Source organism: Melanotaenia boesemani, chromosome 21 (genome assembly GCF_017639745.1).
Source record: "Melanotaenia boesemani isolate fMelBoe1 chromosome 21, fMelBoe1.pri, whole genome shotgun sequence".
NCBI classification, from domain to species: Eukaryota; Metazoa; Chordata; class Actinopteri; order Atheriniformes; family Melanotaeniidae; genus Melanotaenia; species Melanotaenia boesemani.
The window spans coordinates 4140948-4155189 of record NC_055702.1 but is presented as its reverse complement, the minus strand read 5'-3'; the positions used below and the strand labels follow the sequence as shown (position 1 = coordinate 4155189).

Below are 14242 nucleotides of genomic sequence, written 5' to 3'. Positions count from 1 at the left end.
TGTATTTCTGCAGAATAAATACAAGAAAATGTTCATATGAAAGCAGAAAATTGGGTTGGATGTAGGGCTGGGTATCAACACTAATTTTAATCGATTTCTTATTGAATCATTTACAGCTAATTGTGTAACACCATTTATTTTATTGAACATTCACAGATAACTATTTCTATAAAACATTTAGTCCATTTACGTGAAAATGAAAATCAGTTATTTGGGAGTAATCAGATTACTGTAGTTATCTGATCTGATGCATCTACATGCATTTCTGAAGTACCAGAACAATACAGTGTTCTAGAAACGCAGGAAAAGTGAAACTTTAAATGTCCTGATGAAATCGTTTCATTCAGTGGAGTCTCTCTAAATGTCCCCAACGTTCAGATTTTAGAACGACGTAGATTCAGCATGTTCAGCTTTGTGTGTTTCCATGACGACTGTGAAGCCATCAGCGTAACACAGGAGAAATACTCCATCTGCTCCTTCCTGGAGCACGATGCTTCCATCTTCACCTGCCTGAGAGAATTTAGAAAACTCAAATTTTTGTGTAATTTTCAGCTGGTTGACGGGTTTGTGTAAGTTGTACACCGACCAGTATGTGTCCCAGTGTATGTGTATAAATATACAGCTTACAGGTAGTACAGAGCCAAGCCTCACTGGTTGCAGGTGCCTTACTGAGCTGCACACATCCTATCGTTTTCCCCACGTTCTTTATGTTGCTGATGTTTGTTTTGATTCTCTTTTTTAATTATTTTCTCGTGAATAAGTCATCTAAAACCCTCAGGTTTGTTTTTAAACTTTTTGTCCTGCTTGTGTGAGAGGTCGTCTGCTTTGAACATATTTTGTTCTGTGATTCCAGACCTGAAGATAAAACTGGTTTTGACTGACAAGACTCTCAAATTTATACGTTGTAAAGTTGCACATCTTTATTATTCATTTCATCCTCGTGTCTACTGAGCTCTTATGCAACTCTTTCATATGAAAACAGTTCAGCAGGAGCTCGTCTGCAGGTCAGGTAAATGTGGAGTTCGGACCTGATTCACACAGGATTTTAGTTTGATTAATGATACAAGTAAAAAAACCACAGCTATGCATGGCTTTAAAAAGCTTAAGAAAATAATTTGGCTTTTGTGTGTACACACAGTTTAATACGTTTGGCTTCTGGTTTTTGTTTTCTTTTTTTTATTTGTGGGGATTTCTGTTAACCTGTAACATATGACAAAATACTCACATAAAACCTAATTATCTAATCCTGAACAGAGAGACTTATTATTTGAAATATTACTTATTTTAAAATATTGATATTTACAGATAAGAAAAGAAATAAAACTGCAGTGTAAAGACACGACACACGGCTGGAAACAACTGACAGAGTTTCTGACATCCTGTTTGATAATTTGACAATAAATACAAAGAAATGTGAAAGTACAGATGAAATAAGTGCAGACTTCTAAATAAGACGCTAAATGTTTCCTCCCTTTTTTCTCACCCACTTTTCTCTGCCTGTACATTCTGTACACAAATCCACAGATGTACATTTACAATTCCACCCACTGCCGCATTCCCTGTTGGGAAATATGCAAAGTGTTATGTAAAACACTGACGGGAGAAAGTTCCCAACATCCATTTGGATGCCACTGAAGCCTCTGCACACTCACTTTGTCAGGATCTCATTTGCTGGGAGCATTTTCTCTTCATTTTCATACTTCATCCATAAATGTTCAAAAAGAAACCAAAAGGCCCGTTTCATACAGAAAACCACGAACACACATCCCATTATCCACCCTACTCCTCCACATGGCTGGTTTGTATGCAGACGGAGTATCTTCTCTATTTAACACGAGAGATTTGTTGTGCACAATCAGCAGGAGACGAGGGGTTGACCGGGTGGGGGTGGGGGTGGGGGTGGAGGGGGGGAGATCTGTGATGTAGCAAAAACAGAGCGGGAGGAGGAAAATCTGTTGAAGCTAAACAGCTGCAGAATGATGCTCGCTTTTCTTTGCACACAGAAGATTGAATGGACCTGCACATTCATGAAAGGCACACTGCTACAGCTACACACACACACACACACACACACCAGCAGAGCCTGCTGCAGTCGGCAGGTTCGCTGTTGGAGCTTTAATTCATTGCAGCTTTCATTCGTCAACCAAAGCCCACAACCCAAATGCTTCCGCTGCAGCTTTGACCGGGTTTACATCAAACACATGAAAACACTGGAACGGCTGCAGATGACGGAGACACCTGAGTCACGGGGAGGTTTGTGATGTGATCAGCAAGTTTATATCACCATCAGAAGATTTACAAAATCCCATAAATGAATAGCTTTCTACATTTTTCTCATTTATGGCCATGTTCTGATTCTGATTAGTGACTTTAATGTTTATAACACCCATACACAACTTCAGCCAGATTCACTCTGTTCAAGGAATTTATTTACTTAAAGTTTATCAGTCTGCTGCGTATTCTTTATTAAATGATATTTAATTTCATTTCGTGACATTTTTCTTAACTTTTGTATTGTTGTAAACTTGTGTCAAACCACCTCAGTTTTTTTTCTTTCTTTTTAGTTTGATTTGATTTTACTATTATTTATGTATATCAGTGTTATTTTTAATTTATATAATATTTAGTTTTCCTTTTATTTCTATATAATTGTAAATAAATTCAGGTGTTGAGGGATGTTGAACCATCTGCTGATTCAGCATCGTGACACAGACCAGCGGCCTCTTGGTTGAGTGACGACTAGTCCAACGTCTGCATCGGTAAAACTGATGATCAGCTGAGCTGCACCTCGCAGTTGTTAAACTAAGTAGCTGTTTGTTTATATCCGGTGCTGCTACTGAACGTGAAAAACAACTGCTAGAACTTTGCTTGACAGACTAGGCATGTTGCCATGGCAATGACCATCACCATGGTGATAAAACAAAATCAGGCGGGAATGTTGGTTTCTTGTAACTGTCAAGAAAACATCAGTTTAGGGAGGAAACTGGAGCAAAGTGAGCTACGTTTCTCTAGTTTCATTAGCTCAATGTCGTATGTTTTACCCAGTTTCCACCAACGGGTCCGGCTCAGTACAGGATGGGTTTCCACAAGAAAAAACTGGGAAGGGTGCAGAAATATTCAATCCCCGCTGTCCTACATTTTCTGTTGGGGTCCCAGTCTTACCAATCCAACCCCATACGGTGAAGCTTGACACACTGCAATCTGTATGTTGGTAAAAAGACTCATCGCTTCCTGTGTGACTCACAGCAAGACCAAAGCAGAAACAGCTGCATGATTAAATATACGGTGGATTTATTGTTGTTTAGAGACACACGGAAAGAAGAACATAAACTGCTGGATGTCCACCATTCTCCTTCATTTCTGTGTGATGTTCTTCTTCGTTAAAATTAAAGGAAGGCATCTACACCTATGACATATGTAGCTGAGGCTATTATACCCTGCCTACCAGGTAAGTGTACAGCCGGCTGTGGAAATGCAACAGAGATCTGGATTTACTGAACCAAACCGTCCCATCCTGAGTGGGACCCGTTGGTGGAAACGGGGCTTAAACTGGTGCTCGAGTCATACAGGATATGCTGCAGTCTTCATCCTAAACAGTAGGTGTGGCTACAGAGAAAATAACACTGCTGGACACTAGATGGATCACACAGGGAGGAAATTATTCATATACAAACTACAGTTTCAACTCATCTGTTTCTTATAAGCAGTCCTTAATATTTATGTATAATCTGCAATAATTTTACCCTCTGATCTTGATAAGTCCTCCTTTTTCTATTTGCTAACACGCCTCTTATGCAGCGCAGTTACATAAATCAGGAGCTTCACGTCTGTGGATAAACTTTCTACGATCAGTTATTTTTTAGTGCAAACGCTTGCTGCTTCCACCTCTTTTCTATTTGTCTATATGTTGGTTTTAAGTCTTACTGATGTTGCAAATACGCTGCATGTTTATTGATTCGGTTATTGATTGAACTACACAGAAGTTATGACGAGAGAAGGGGGCAGGAATAAATACGTAATTATTCCATCTGCTCCTTTTCAGACTTGATGACAGTTTGTTTGAACTAATCTTTGTTTTTATCTTTTCTTTTTAACTATGTATACATTTACTTTGTAATTGGATACTTCTATGTGTACAAAATAAAATAAAACCAAAATAATAAAAAATAATAAAACAAAATAAAATAAAGCCAAATACCGGGTACGTGCTAGTCCTCGAGCTCCTGATTCTGATTCTTGAACTCTATATTCAGATGTGAGAACTTGTCTCATGTTAATCATTTTCACGACTGCTCTTAAACTTTTACTCTGGCTGGAACAGCAGGGAAGGGCAGGTTAAACGACTCTGGTTTAAAACAGCTGTAAGCCAGAAATACATCAACTCTAGATGTTTCCAGACTTTCACTGAATATTGTTTTAGCGAAAGTCAGTTTATAAAAGGAAATTTAGATGTTTTTATGTTTTCACTTGAGTACATGACGCTGCTGTGAGGCGAGAAGAGACTGAAGTGTGAAAACGTTCTTGGTGGACTATAAGTGTGTGAAATCTCTGCATGTTTCGGGTGAACTGATTTAAACTGGAATCATTTGGCTCTGCAGACTGGAATCTATTCATGATCCGAGCTGCACTGGGGGAGGATAAAATGTTAGCTCCTGAGCAGAGGTAATTACCATTCTGGTTCCTCCCTAAGAAGAAGCGTCTTCTTATCGATTGGACTGGAAGGAAGCTGCAGGGGGTTAACTGTTTGTCTTTCACGTTCAGGAGTAATGTGTGAGTTTAACAACGTCATGGAGGTCAGAGATCTGAAGATAAGGCTGAGAATGAGAAGAGGAATGCAGGTAATAATAGAGCAAGTTGTCTGATTGCATGTCAGGCTGTGTTTTCAAGCCTGTCTTCCTTTTTTAATGTTATTATTGCTGTCACCATGTTGACATGAGTTCAGCGTATCATGCTCGTGTTGCTGTAAACAGGAGACAACTAACAACTTGGAGACGGATGAAGTCACACGGGAGGAATGCCCAGCGCCAAAGAATAGGACCTTGTTTGTAAACTTATGAAAAAAAGTAAATTTTCTTCCTGAAATCCCACCTACGAAGTGTGATCCCCTCATACAAATACTGGCCTCGGTACACTGGCTCTGCCTGGTTTTAAGGCTTTAAATGAGCTGCCCAACTGCATCATTGTAACCCAGTTAGAGCGCTACAGGTTGACCAATGAGTCGCTCCCGAATGCACCGAGATCCAGAAACAAAACCAGAGATGTTCATGCACCTGCTGCTTGACACCTTTAAAATCTGTTCTATAAACAGCTTAAAATCAAGAAGCGGGTGGATCCAGTCCTTAATGCTTTAACAATTTGGGGGAAGTTTTAACAGCAGTTAAAAATCCTGACATAAGCAGCCCAAATAATCAGGTCAAAGGACACTTGTTACGAGTACCAGAGATCATTAAAACTTTGTTTAGTCTGGAGGACGTTTTCAACGCTGCTGTTGGCCAAGGACGAGATCTGGCTTCAAATTAGTGGTTTTTACAGCAGAAATGCCAAGATTTGATTTAGTTTAAAACAACATGAATAACATTCAGTACAGAAATGATTATTAAAATGATTTGTTTTCAGAAAGAGAAAGGAGGAATAATCTTTCTATCTATCTGGCCTGAAAAGCACAATAAACTGACACATATATGACTAATGAGTAATGGATCTGATGATGTCCAAATGAGAATGATGAAGAGGACTGTTCAGATACAAGCCGTCACTGAACCAGAACGTTTAACATGCTCCATTCATGGTTCAGACACTTCACTGGGGTTTTTATGTTTGTTAAAGGACAGCATGTTATACTATATATATATATATATATATATATATATATATATATATATATATATAGTTTGTAACATGTGTAATTGAAAAGTGTCCACGTTTTAGCCTTATAGTGCTCATTTAATCTTCTCTAGGAAATATAAGAGGTCATTAAGTAAACTGGGACATAGTTTTATTAAAGTGTAAACAGATCTGACTTCCTCATTTTCTTCCTGCACATGAACAGTGAGTGTAAAGCTGCAGTAAGCCCAGCATAAAGGAGCTCTTATGCATCTTTCCACAGTGGCGTTGTGTACCTGGCACAAAGATAAGCTTGTCCTCAGGACGTGCACATTTCCAACATGTTTCGCATTCTTTGCACTGACTGCTTTGTGCTCTGGAAGTTAACATGCTGCACAAAGTTATGCACATCACGACTCACCAGCACCGCGCTGAAGCGCTTCTCCAGCTCCTCCTCAGGTGGCAGCGGGAGCTTCTCTGCTGCCGTTTGCTTCGGGGGCCCCGTGGAGCCCGGCGGGGCCGCCTTGCCCTCCTTCCGCTGGGAAACCTCGAGGCTTCCTGCTGCATTTCCCATTATTATATGTCCAATAGATCCAAACAACACATACAAAAAAAGTCTTCAGCTGTTGAAAGCTCCAGAAGATTTGATGGAAAAAATAAAACTTCTTTTACTTATTCAAAGTTCCACATGAGCCGTGTCCTGCCGTCATCTCCAGAATCCCTCTGTGCTGACTTATAGCCTTCATTACTTGCTGATATTGTTCGACGAGCAGAGGGATGAAATCCAACCCAGCCTCTGAATGAGAGTCAGACCTCGCAGAGGTCCCACTGCATTATGAAACCCTAGAAAGAGGGAAGGGGATATCCTAACAGTGACGGACAGAGTGACAGCTGAGCTAGTGAAAGAGAAAAGTGGGAGAAGGAGGAGGAGTTCAGAGCCTGTCGCTTCTGTCCTAGATGAGGCTGCAGCAAGAGATAAATTTCAACACAAGATGATTAACAACAAAAAGATGTGACTTTTCAGAGAGGAAACTCAGAGGTAAACTACTGATGCTGCTGCAGTGTGTCTGCAGGTGATCTGTAGAAGTCCTCCATCTGCTGCCGGATGCTGGGACTACCTCTGAGCTGCATATCCACAGAAAAGAGAGGAAATGAAGGGAAAGGCAAAGATCCAGCAGGCAACCACTCTGTCTATCCGGCACGGGGACAGACGGAGACTAAAGGCGGCAGTGGCTTTAGTTTTAACAGCAGAGAGAAACCTGGGTCCTAATGCCTCCATGTTCAGGCTGCACCTGATGACAGACAGTGCAAATAAAACTCACTTCTACTGTAAACAAATATTTATGCAACAATTAAAATGTGGTCTGTAAAGCAGTTCACAGCATTTAGGAGCATGAAGGGAGATAAAGAAACTTGGGTTAAAATAAATAAAACTAAGGAACATCAGGAGGTGAGGATTTTAAACACATTAAAGGACATACTAACCTACAGGTTTTATTTTGTTCATTTTATCTTAAATTGCATTTTTAGGTTTTAACTTTTTTGTTTCTGTTTCCCTTTCCTCTCAGAGGCTTCCATTGCTCATCTTCAAGGCACACTTAGCTACTGAAATGAAGTATGAAATTAATCTGAGTGATGTTGTATTCTGACCTGAAACTTTTGTGGAGGTTTATTAAGACACGTGGGTAGAAGGTAAACAAACAGACGAACCTCACTTTAACACCGCCTGCCGAACACGAAGGACCAGACTGGGACTAAATGTCAGGCCGGGAGTCGTACACTCACTCAGGCCGCCCTAATTCATATACAGCACACATATTTTCACATGAAAGTACACACACACACACACATCCACGCACACACACACACAGACTACTTAATCACCAAAGCTCAATATTCTATATAGACCAACATCCACACACAGCTATAAGCCACCAGTCCAGCTTTCCTCTCATCAAAAGACTCAGCAACAGTCCCAGCAGGACTCCATTACTCATCTCATGATATCATGTTAACCTGAAACAACATGATTGAGTCATTTTGTCAGCAAATAATTTAGATGCCAGTTTACCATAAATATAAAATGTTAACATTTATATTCACTGCAACAGGAAAACCAAGAAGTCAACAGCAGCTTCACCTGATGTGACTCAGCTAACATTAGAAAATGAAAAAGTTAACTCAACAAAACAGATTGTCCAATTGTTTCTGAGCTGGACAAGGACAGATGTGGACAGATGTGGACAGAAGCCTATGTGTACAGACTAATTTAGCTGAGCAGCTTCAATACTGAAATATCGACCTGTCACTTTAACACAGCCATGAAAATATTTTTTCCTCCATTTCACCACATTTCTCTGCATCTCTGCTGTTCCACCTCTGTGTGTTTGCTCTTGTTGATCATTAAAAAACAATACTACCGTCATTTTGACCAAAAGCCATTATTAGTGAGAACCGACGAACACAAATGATTTTGTCTTTGCACAGGTGTCAGTGTCAGGCAGACCAATCAGGCACACCGATGTAATGCACCGTGATTGATTATTTATTTGCTGACAAGCAGGCCAGTCAGGCTACTTTTGGGTCCAGGCCACTGAGAATTGTCCCGGTTCTCCCGTGGGCCAGTCCAGGCTGGCTAACAGTCCTGAAGCGGACCTCTGAGGGTTTGCTGTGCTACCGGACACCAAGCTGTCCTGTACTCTCAGCAGTGGAAACGTGTCTGCAGCTAACTTTTAAAGTAATTTAAGCTTTAGTAGCTGTTTGGGATCAGACAATACAAGCTAGCCTTTGCTTTTCATCACATGCATCGTAGCTGCGTTTACACTACCAGCCTCACTTTTCAGTTCTGATTCGGTTCAGATCAGATTTAATAGTTCACAATATTAATTACAAGAATCTCGCACCTTGATTTCATGTAAACTTCATGTCTTTTAGTGTATTTTAGTCTTTCTGTGTATCTTAATTTGTTTTAGTATGGCTTAGGCTAATAGTGCATCTTAGTTTCACTTTCTTTTAGGTATACTTTTGTCTTCCGCTTGTAGTATATTTTTGTTTTCCAAGTCTTTTAATGTCTTTTGATGTGCAGAATCTGGCTGTGTGTAAAATGTTCTTTTGTTGTTTGTTTTTATATTAAATATACAGCACATTGGTAGTGGGTTTTTTTAAATTAATATGTGCACAAGATACCAAACAACAGAAAATATTTGTTAGACCACACAGGAGATTAGATTGTGACACACCAACATTTCAGAGATTTTTTCACAGTTAATATGTGGACGACATGTAGCATCAAAACACAGTGAAGCTACCCAGCGAGCTTTGTGTGTTGTACCAGCTATTGCTGGCAGTGCTGTAGTAGTGCTGCAGGTTAGAGACGACAACTCTAGAAGTAAAAAGCTGCATGTCCTTCAGCCACATGTGTCCTAGCTGTCTAGCATCACAATTTGTGGTCATATTTTCTCAAATCTTTACACTTACCTATTTTTTTTACATTTCAATGCATCAACTTTATGAACAAGGTGTTTACAAACATCCCACCCACTTCCAGGAGCCTTCATGACAAGACAATACTTGTTTTTCACCTCAGCTGTCAGTGGTTGTTAAGTTATGACTGATCAATGTAACAACTGAATTATCTATGAAATTTATTTAAAAAAACCAGATAAAAGCACAACGGACTTCAATCTGCCTGCAGACTCTGTGGGTGTTTGACGCTGTGCAGCTGGCTGATTTACCTTCAGAGAGGTAACAAGCAGGCAAAGGTTGGCAGCTCAGAACCTGATCCGTGTGACCAAAGCCTCACTCATGCCCACATGTTGCGTCACAAGAATGTGTAAGAGCAGCTTTCATTCCAACAAACCACAGACGTTATGCAGCGGCTGAAGGAGATTAAACACTTAAACTCTACTGTAAGCAGCGATGACATAAAAACCCAAGAGTTACTGGAAGTGAGGCTGCTTTTAATTAATAATAAGCACCACAGATACCTGCTTGTCTGGCCGCACCTGGTTGGCGGCTCGCCACGTAAAGAATAGTTTGTATAACATGTAGAGTAACACAAACCATTAGACACTCAATTTAATGCAAATTTATTATCTGGAGGCACTTCCATCCAATTATAATTCACTTCAATCTAATTATAATTTAATCAAACTGATTCTTTAATCCAAATTAGTCCGATTGAAAATCAATCTGTGTTTATGAAGCCATTTCATAAAAATGTGTCAAACCAAGGAAATCATTAAAAACAAAGTAAATAGTTTAAGGTTAACTTCTGAACTTTTTGTTTTAAATTTCATGAGTATCTTTTTCAGACACTAAGGTCAGATTTACAGGTAATAGTCTGCTCAGCCTGGTAGGACCGAGGACTCGGTTCAGTTGGAGGTTGCAACTTGCAGCCAGTTTGAGTTTTTCACGCTGTACGAGCTGAACCTCGTAAACCACGTATCCCCCTCCTCGTCTGAACAGCGTACATCCTTACTGAAGAAGACAACAAAAGAATGAACAAACAAAAAACTTTGCTCATCCAGTGGTTCGTGTAGGACAACCTCAGTTTCTGCCACGTATTTTATAGTCCACATTTGGTTGGCTTGAAGCAAACCCAGACTTAGTTTGCTTCTTTGATGCACATCAGAGTTCGGTTGCAATTTACTCCTCCACAAATGAACCAGATTCCCAGCAAACAAACTAGAGTTTGGTTAAGAAGGGCCGGTGTGAATACACCCTTAACAAAAGGTTTCTTTGTGGCTGCAGCTTTACAAAGCAAAAAGCTGCAACCCTAATCCATATACTGCGCTTTAGGTTCAGCTGAACTCAGTAAAAGTAAACAAATAAAAAAAATCTTGGTGCTGATTAAATGTTCTGTTCTTAGTTTCATAACCACTCATCCGGATCAGGATGCTTTAGCTGGAGAAACAAAATGTTACATGTAGCAGGGGAAGCTGGGAAAAACACAGAAAAACATATTTAAATGTTTTTCACTGCAGACAACTTTGTCACATTAAAGACTTAATTATGACGGCGTAATGTCAGAGCCAGGGACGAGGTAAGAAAAAAGATTCATGATGTACAAAAGCAGCATCCACTGAAGTGCTTAACCTTGTAAAACACGAGGTTCGCCAGCTGGGGGATGTTGAGACAAGATGGTTTAGATCTACAGCTGTATCATTCCAAAGAAATAGTCATATTCATCCTGAAGGTGGTGTTTTGTAGGCAAGTCTGAAACTTTTTTTCTTTGTGCCATCTTCATTTATTCTTCACCAGTAACACATATAATGGTAGTTACACATCTCACCAGTGTTGCCTTTACCACAGGGTAAAGTCCAGTCCTCGAGAGCTACCATCCTACAACTTTTAGATGCATCCCTTCTCCAACACATCTGAATCTAATGAACAGCTTGTTACCAGGCCTCTGCAGAGCTGGATGACATGCGCACGAGGGAATTCAGCCATTTGATTCAGGTGTGTTGGAGAAGCGATGCATCTAAAAGTTGCAGCATAGCAGCTCTTGAGGACTGGACTTCCCTGCTTTACTATGACTCCAGATGTATTCAACTAGACCTTGTGGTTGCAGAGATATGCTCATTTCATTATGGGCATGTAAATTTTAAGCAGAGGCCTAAAAGGTAAGCACAGAGCTCATAGGAAGGACGGAGAACCTCTGTCTTAAAATGTGTGAGAAAATTAGTAAACAGTTTTAGTGTACCTCAAAGATAGATTACAAGAATTAGAATTAAAAGAGATTTCCCATGTTCATTTTAGAGGAATGAGACATAGTTCTTGTTTTTTTTTTTTTTTACAATTGCTCTGAACATTTTACAGTCTGACCTTGTACCGGACCTGCTGGGTCGTCCACTCCTGTTTCCCAGGACTGTAGAATGATTGATGATCAATCCTTCCCAGATGGATAAGCAGCAACAGTTGTTTGTCTTGGATCATTGCTCCTTGGTGTTAAACTAACACACACCTGAATGCTGTTGAAACTCACAAAACTTCTGCTTTTATGGAAGTGATCATACTGATAATAACCAGTTAACCAAGTGTATTTGATCTGACCTTAATTCCTATGAAAGTGCAACTTCTTTCACCCAAACAGTAAACCTGTCAGCTTCAGGAAATTATTCAGCATAACACTGCCCTCTACTGGTGAAAACTCTGCACTACAACAGAAACTTTGCTACAACCTGACGGCTCACAACCAACCACCTGACTGAATGTTTTCTCATTTTAAAGCTGGATTTTAAAAGTGGAGCTGAAGCTGACTATAAAAAACCAACAGCAGTGTTATTTCCTACATTTCTGACTTTCAGCTGAGCAAATCTCCCCTCACCCTGGTCAAAGCAAAGTAGAAAAATGACACACTTTCATAAATTAAGAGGAATTAAAGCATCATCAGTATTTATTATAATAGATTTTATATGAATTTTTCACTGTGCATTATGTTTACTGCAGGAAGGATCTTTATGCGACTTAAATAACACTACATGGTGAACCACATGTGCTACCATGCCCTTAGACACAAACCCTCCTTCCTACCAGCCAGCAGTGTCCTTTAGAGAAAGATGCTGCAGCAGCAGAGCGCTAAAACCACCAGATCACTCTCTGCATGTAGAACATAAACATGTTGTGACACGGCTTGTTGCCTTGTCATATTTCCAGTAAACAACTAGTTTTAACCTCATCTAAGGCGTTAAAGTTGTAAACAAAGTTTATTTGCATTTAAATAAAGGTTTAATGTCTGTACTTGGATTACTCATGTATTCAGTCACACATTAAATTACATTTCAACATAACTTGGCAGTATGTTGTAAAGCTACTGATAACGTTTCCTGGAAGTCAGTGAAGTCGGTGTAAAGTCCTCTAAAGCTGGATTAATTTATTAAAATTTAAGAAACTCTTCAGAGGGAAACAAACACTTAAAACAATAAGAAATCTGCATAAATTTTTATTTTAAATTACTGTTAAAAATGTGGAGGGTAAAGCCTTAAAGATTTTCAAAAGCATAAAAGTTTAAAACACACATGATTAAAGAAACACCTAAACTACATTTAGGAGCTCTTTATATTCTTATATGAAAAAGCAGAAATCAAACACTGACTATAAAACATTTGAATACTTTTTTATTAGTCTGGTCATTTATTAGGCCCATTTTAAATTCAGCCTACATTTCTTAAGTTTGTAGTTTTTTTTTTAAAAGAAAGCAGCTGCTTGTGTTTCTTTGCTGTCTTCTTATGGTTGGAAATGAATTAAACTGACTGCAGAAAAAAGAAACAGACTGAGTTGTTAATGTTTGTGCATAAACTTCTATAAACTAAACAGAAATCAGTGATTAAAAATTCCAGTTTAACTGTTACAGAACATTTGATTATATGCTGACAAGCTGTTGTGTAAAATAACTATAATAAATACTAATATTTACCACCTGACATCAGAAACATCATCTTCCTCTTTTTTAATCTGGGTTTAAAACATCTGTTTAAAATAACCTTCTCTATATAACTGCATTCCCTTGTTTCTTTTATTTTTTTTTTATCTTGTGCTTCTACATTTGAATTTTATGCCCAATGTTCTGTTTTAAATAAAACACAAAGTTTTGCTTTTCAGGATTTTAGGCTAAAATTTTTCTAAAGAGAATTAACATTATTTTTGTCCAGCTGCTGCGACAATAGGAAGAGAAATGAGTGTTTTCTCCTGCTGTCTGAAACCGAGTTAAAAGAAGAACTACACAGCTGATCACAAACAGCTGACAGGTGGGATGAATCATCTTTAGATGTGGATCATTTTATTATCCCTTCAGCTAAAAACCTCAGTATTCTCAGTATATTTCTCAGTATTAGTCAGAAACAGCCTTTAATCTTTGAGTGGTCATTTTCCCCTCAGACTCATGAACTCTCCTCATGAGTGTGAAGAAAGACCTCGGTATTTATATAAGTCAACCCCACAGAACAATAAATTAGAAGTCGCTGTTTAAGGCCGTGTTTTTACATCTGCTGATCTCGTGTTGAACATAACATGCACAACAACAGGAATGCTTTTCCTGTAAAGGTTGCCATGGCAACAAAAGTTGACCAGTTTTATGTTATGGAAAACCCAGAGTTGAACCTGAAGGTACCTCATCAATTCAGACCTCAGTTCAATCAAAGCACGACCGAGACTACAGGAAAAGGAGCATATTGGAGGGGATTTTGGTGCATGCTGTGGGTGCGCTACCCACACGTGCTACTTATTCCACAGAAGCACCGCGCTCACAGGTTATACCGTTGTAAAGCTGACTAACCAGGCTTTTAAATTATATGAAGTACTACAACAATTGGTTTTGTTAAAGGGCAGAATTTACCAAAATAAGGTCTTTTTTTAAGTTTTCAGTATAAGGCCCTTTTCTACAACGGGCTCTGTTTGGAGGACTTTAAAAGGAAGGAGT

General features: G+C 39.2%; 1 protein-coding gene across 4 annotated transcripts in view; it reads right to left on the bottom strand.

The window, feature by feature from the left end:
• The window catches only part of fmnl1b (formin-like 1b), a 49034-nt gene extending 37298 nt beyond the window's left edge, over nt 1-11736 (bottom strand). Inside the window, exons 1-2 of one of the 4 annotated variants that reach the window (XM_041973486.1) lie at nt 11650-11736; nt 6245-6666 (exon numbers count right to left, since the gene is read on the bottom strand). In XM_041973486.1, coding sequence (XP_041829420.1) covers nt 6245-6397 — 153 coding nt within the window. In that variant the 5' untranslated portion in view covers nt 6398-6666; nt 11650-11736. Of the gene's footprint in view, nt 1-6244; nt 9286-11649 lie in introns of those variants that run through there. The other 3 variants (XM_041973489.1, XM_041973487.1, XM_041973485.1) reach the window with 3 other exon arrangements.
• Between the last annotated feature and the right edge of the window lie 2506 nt (nt 11737-14242).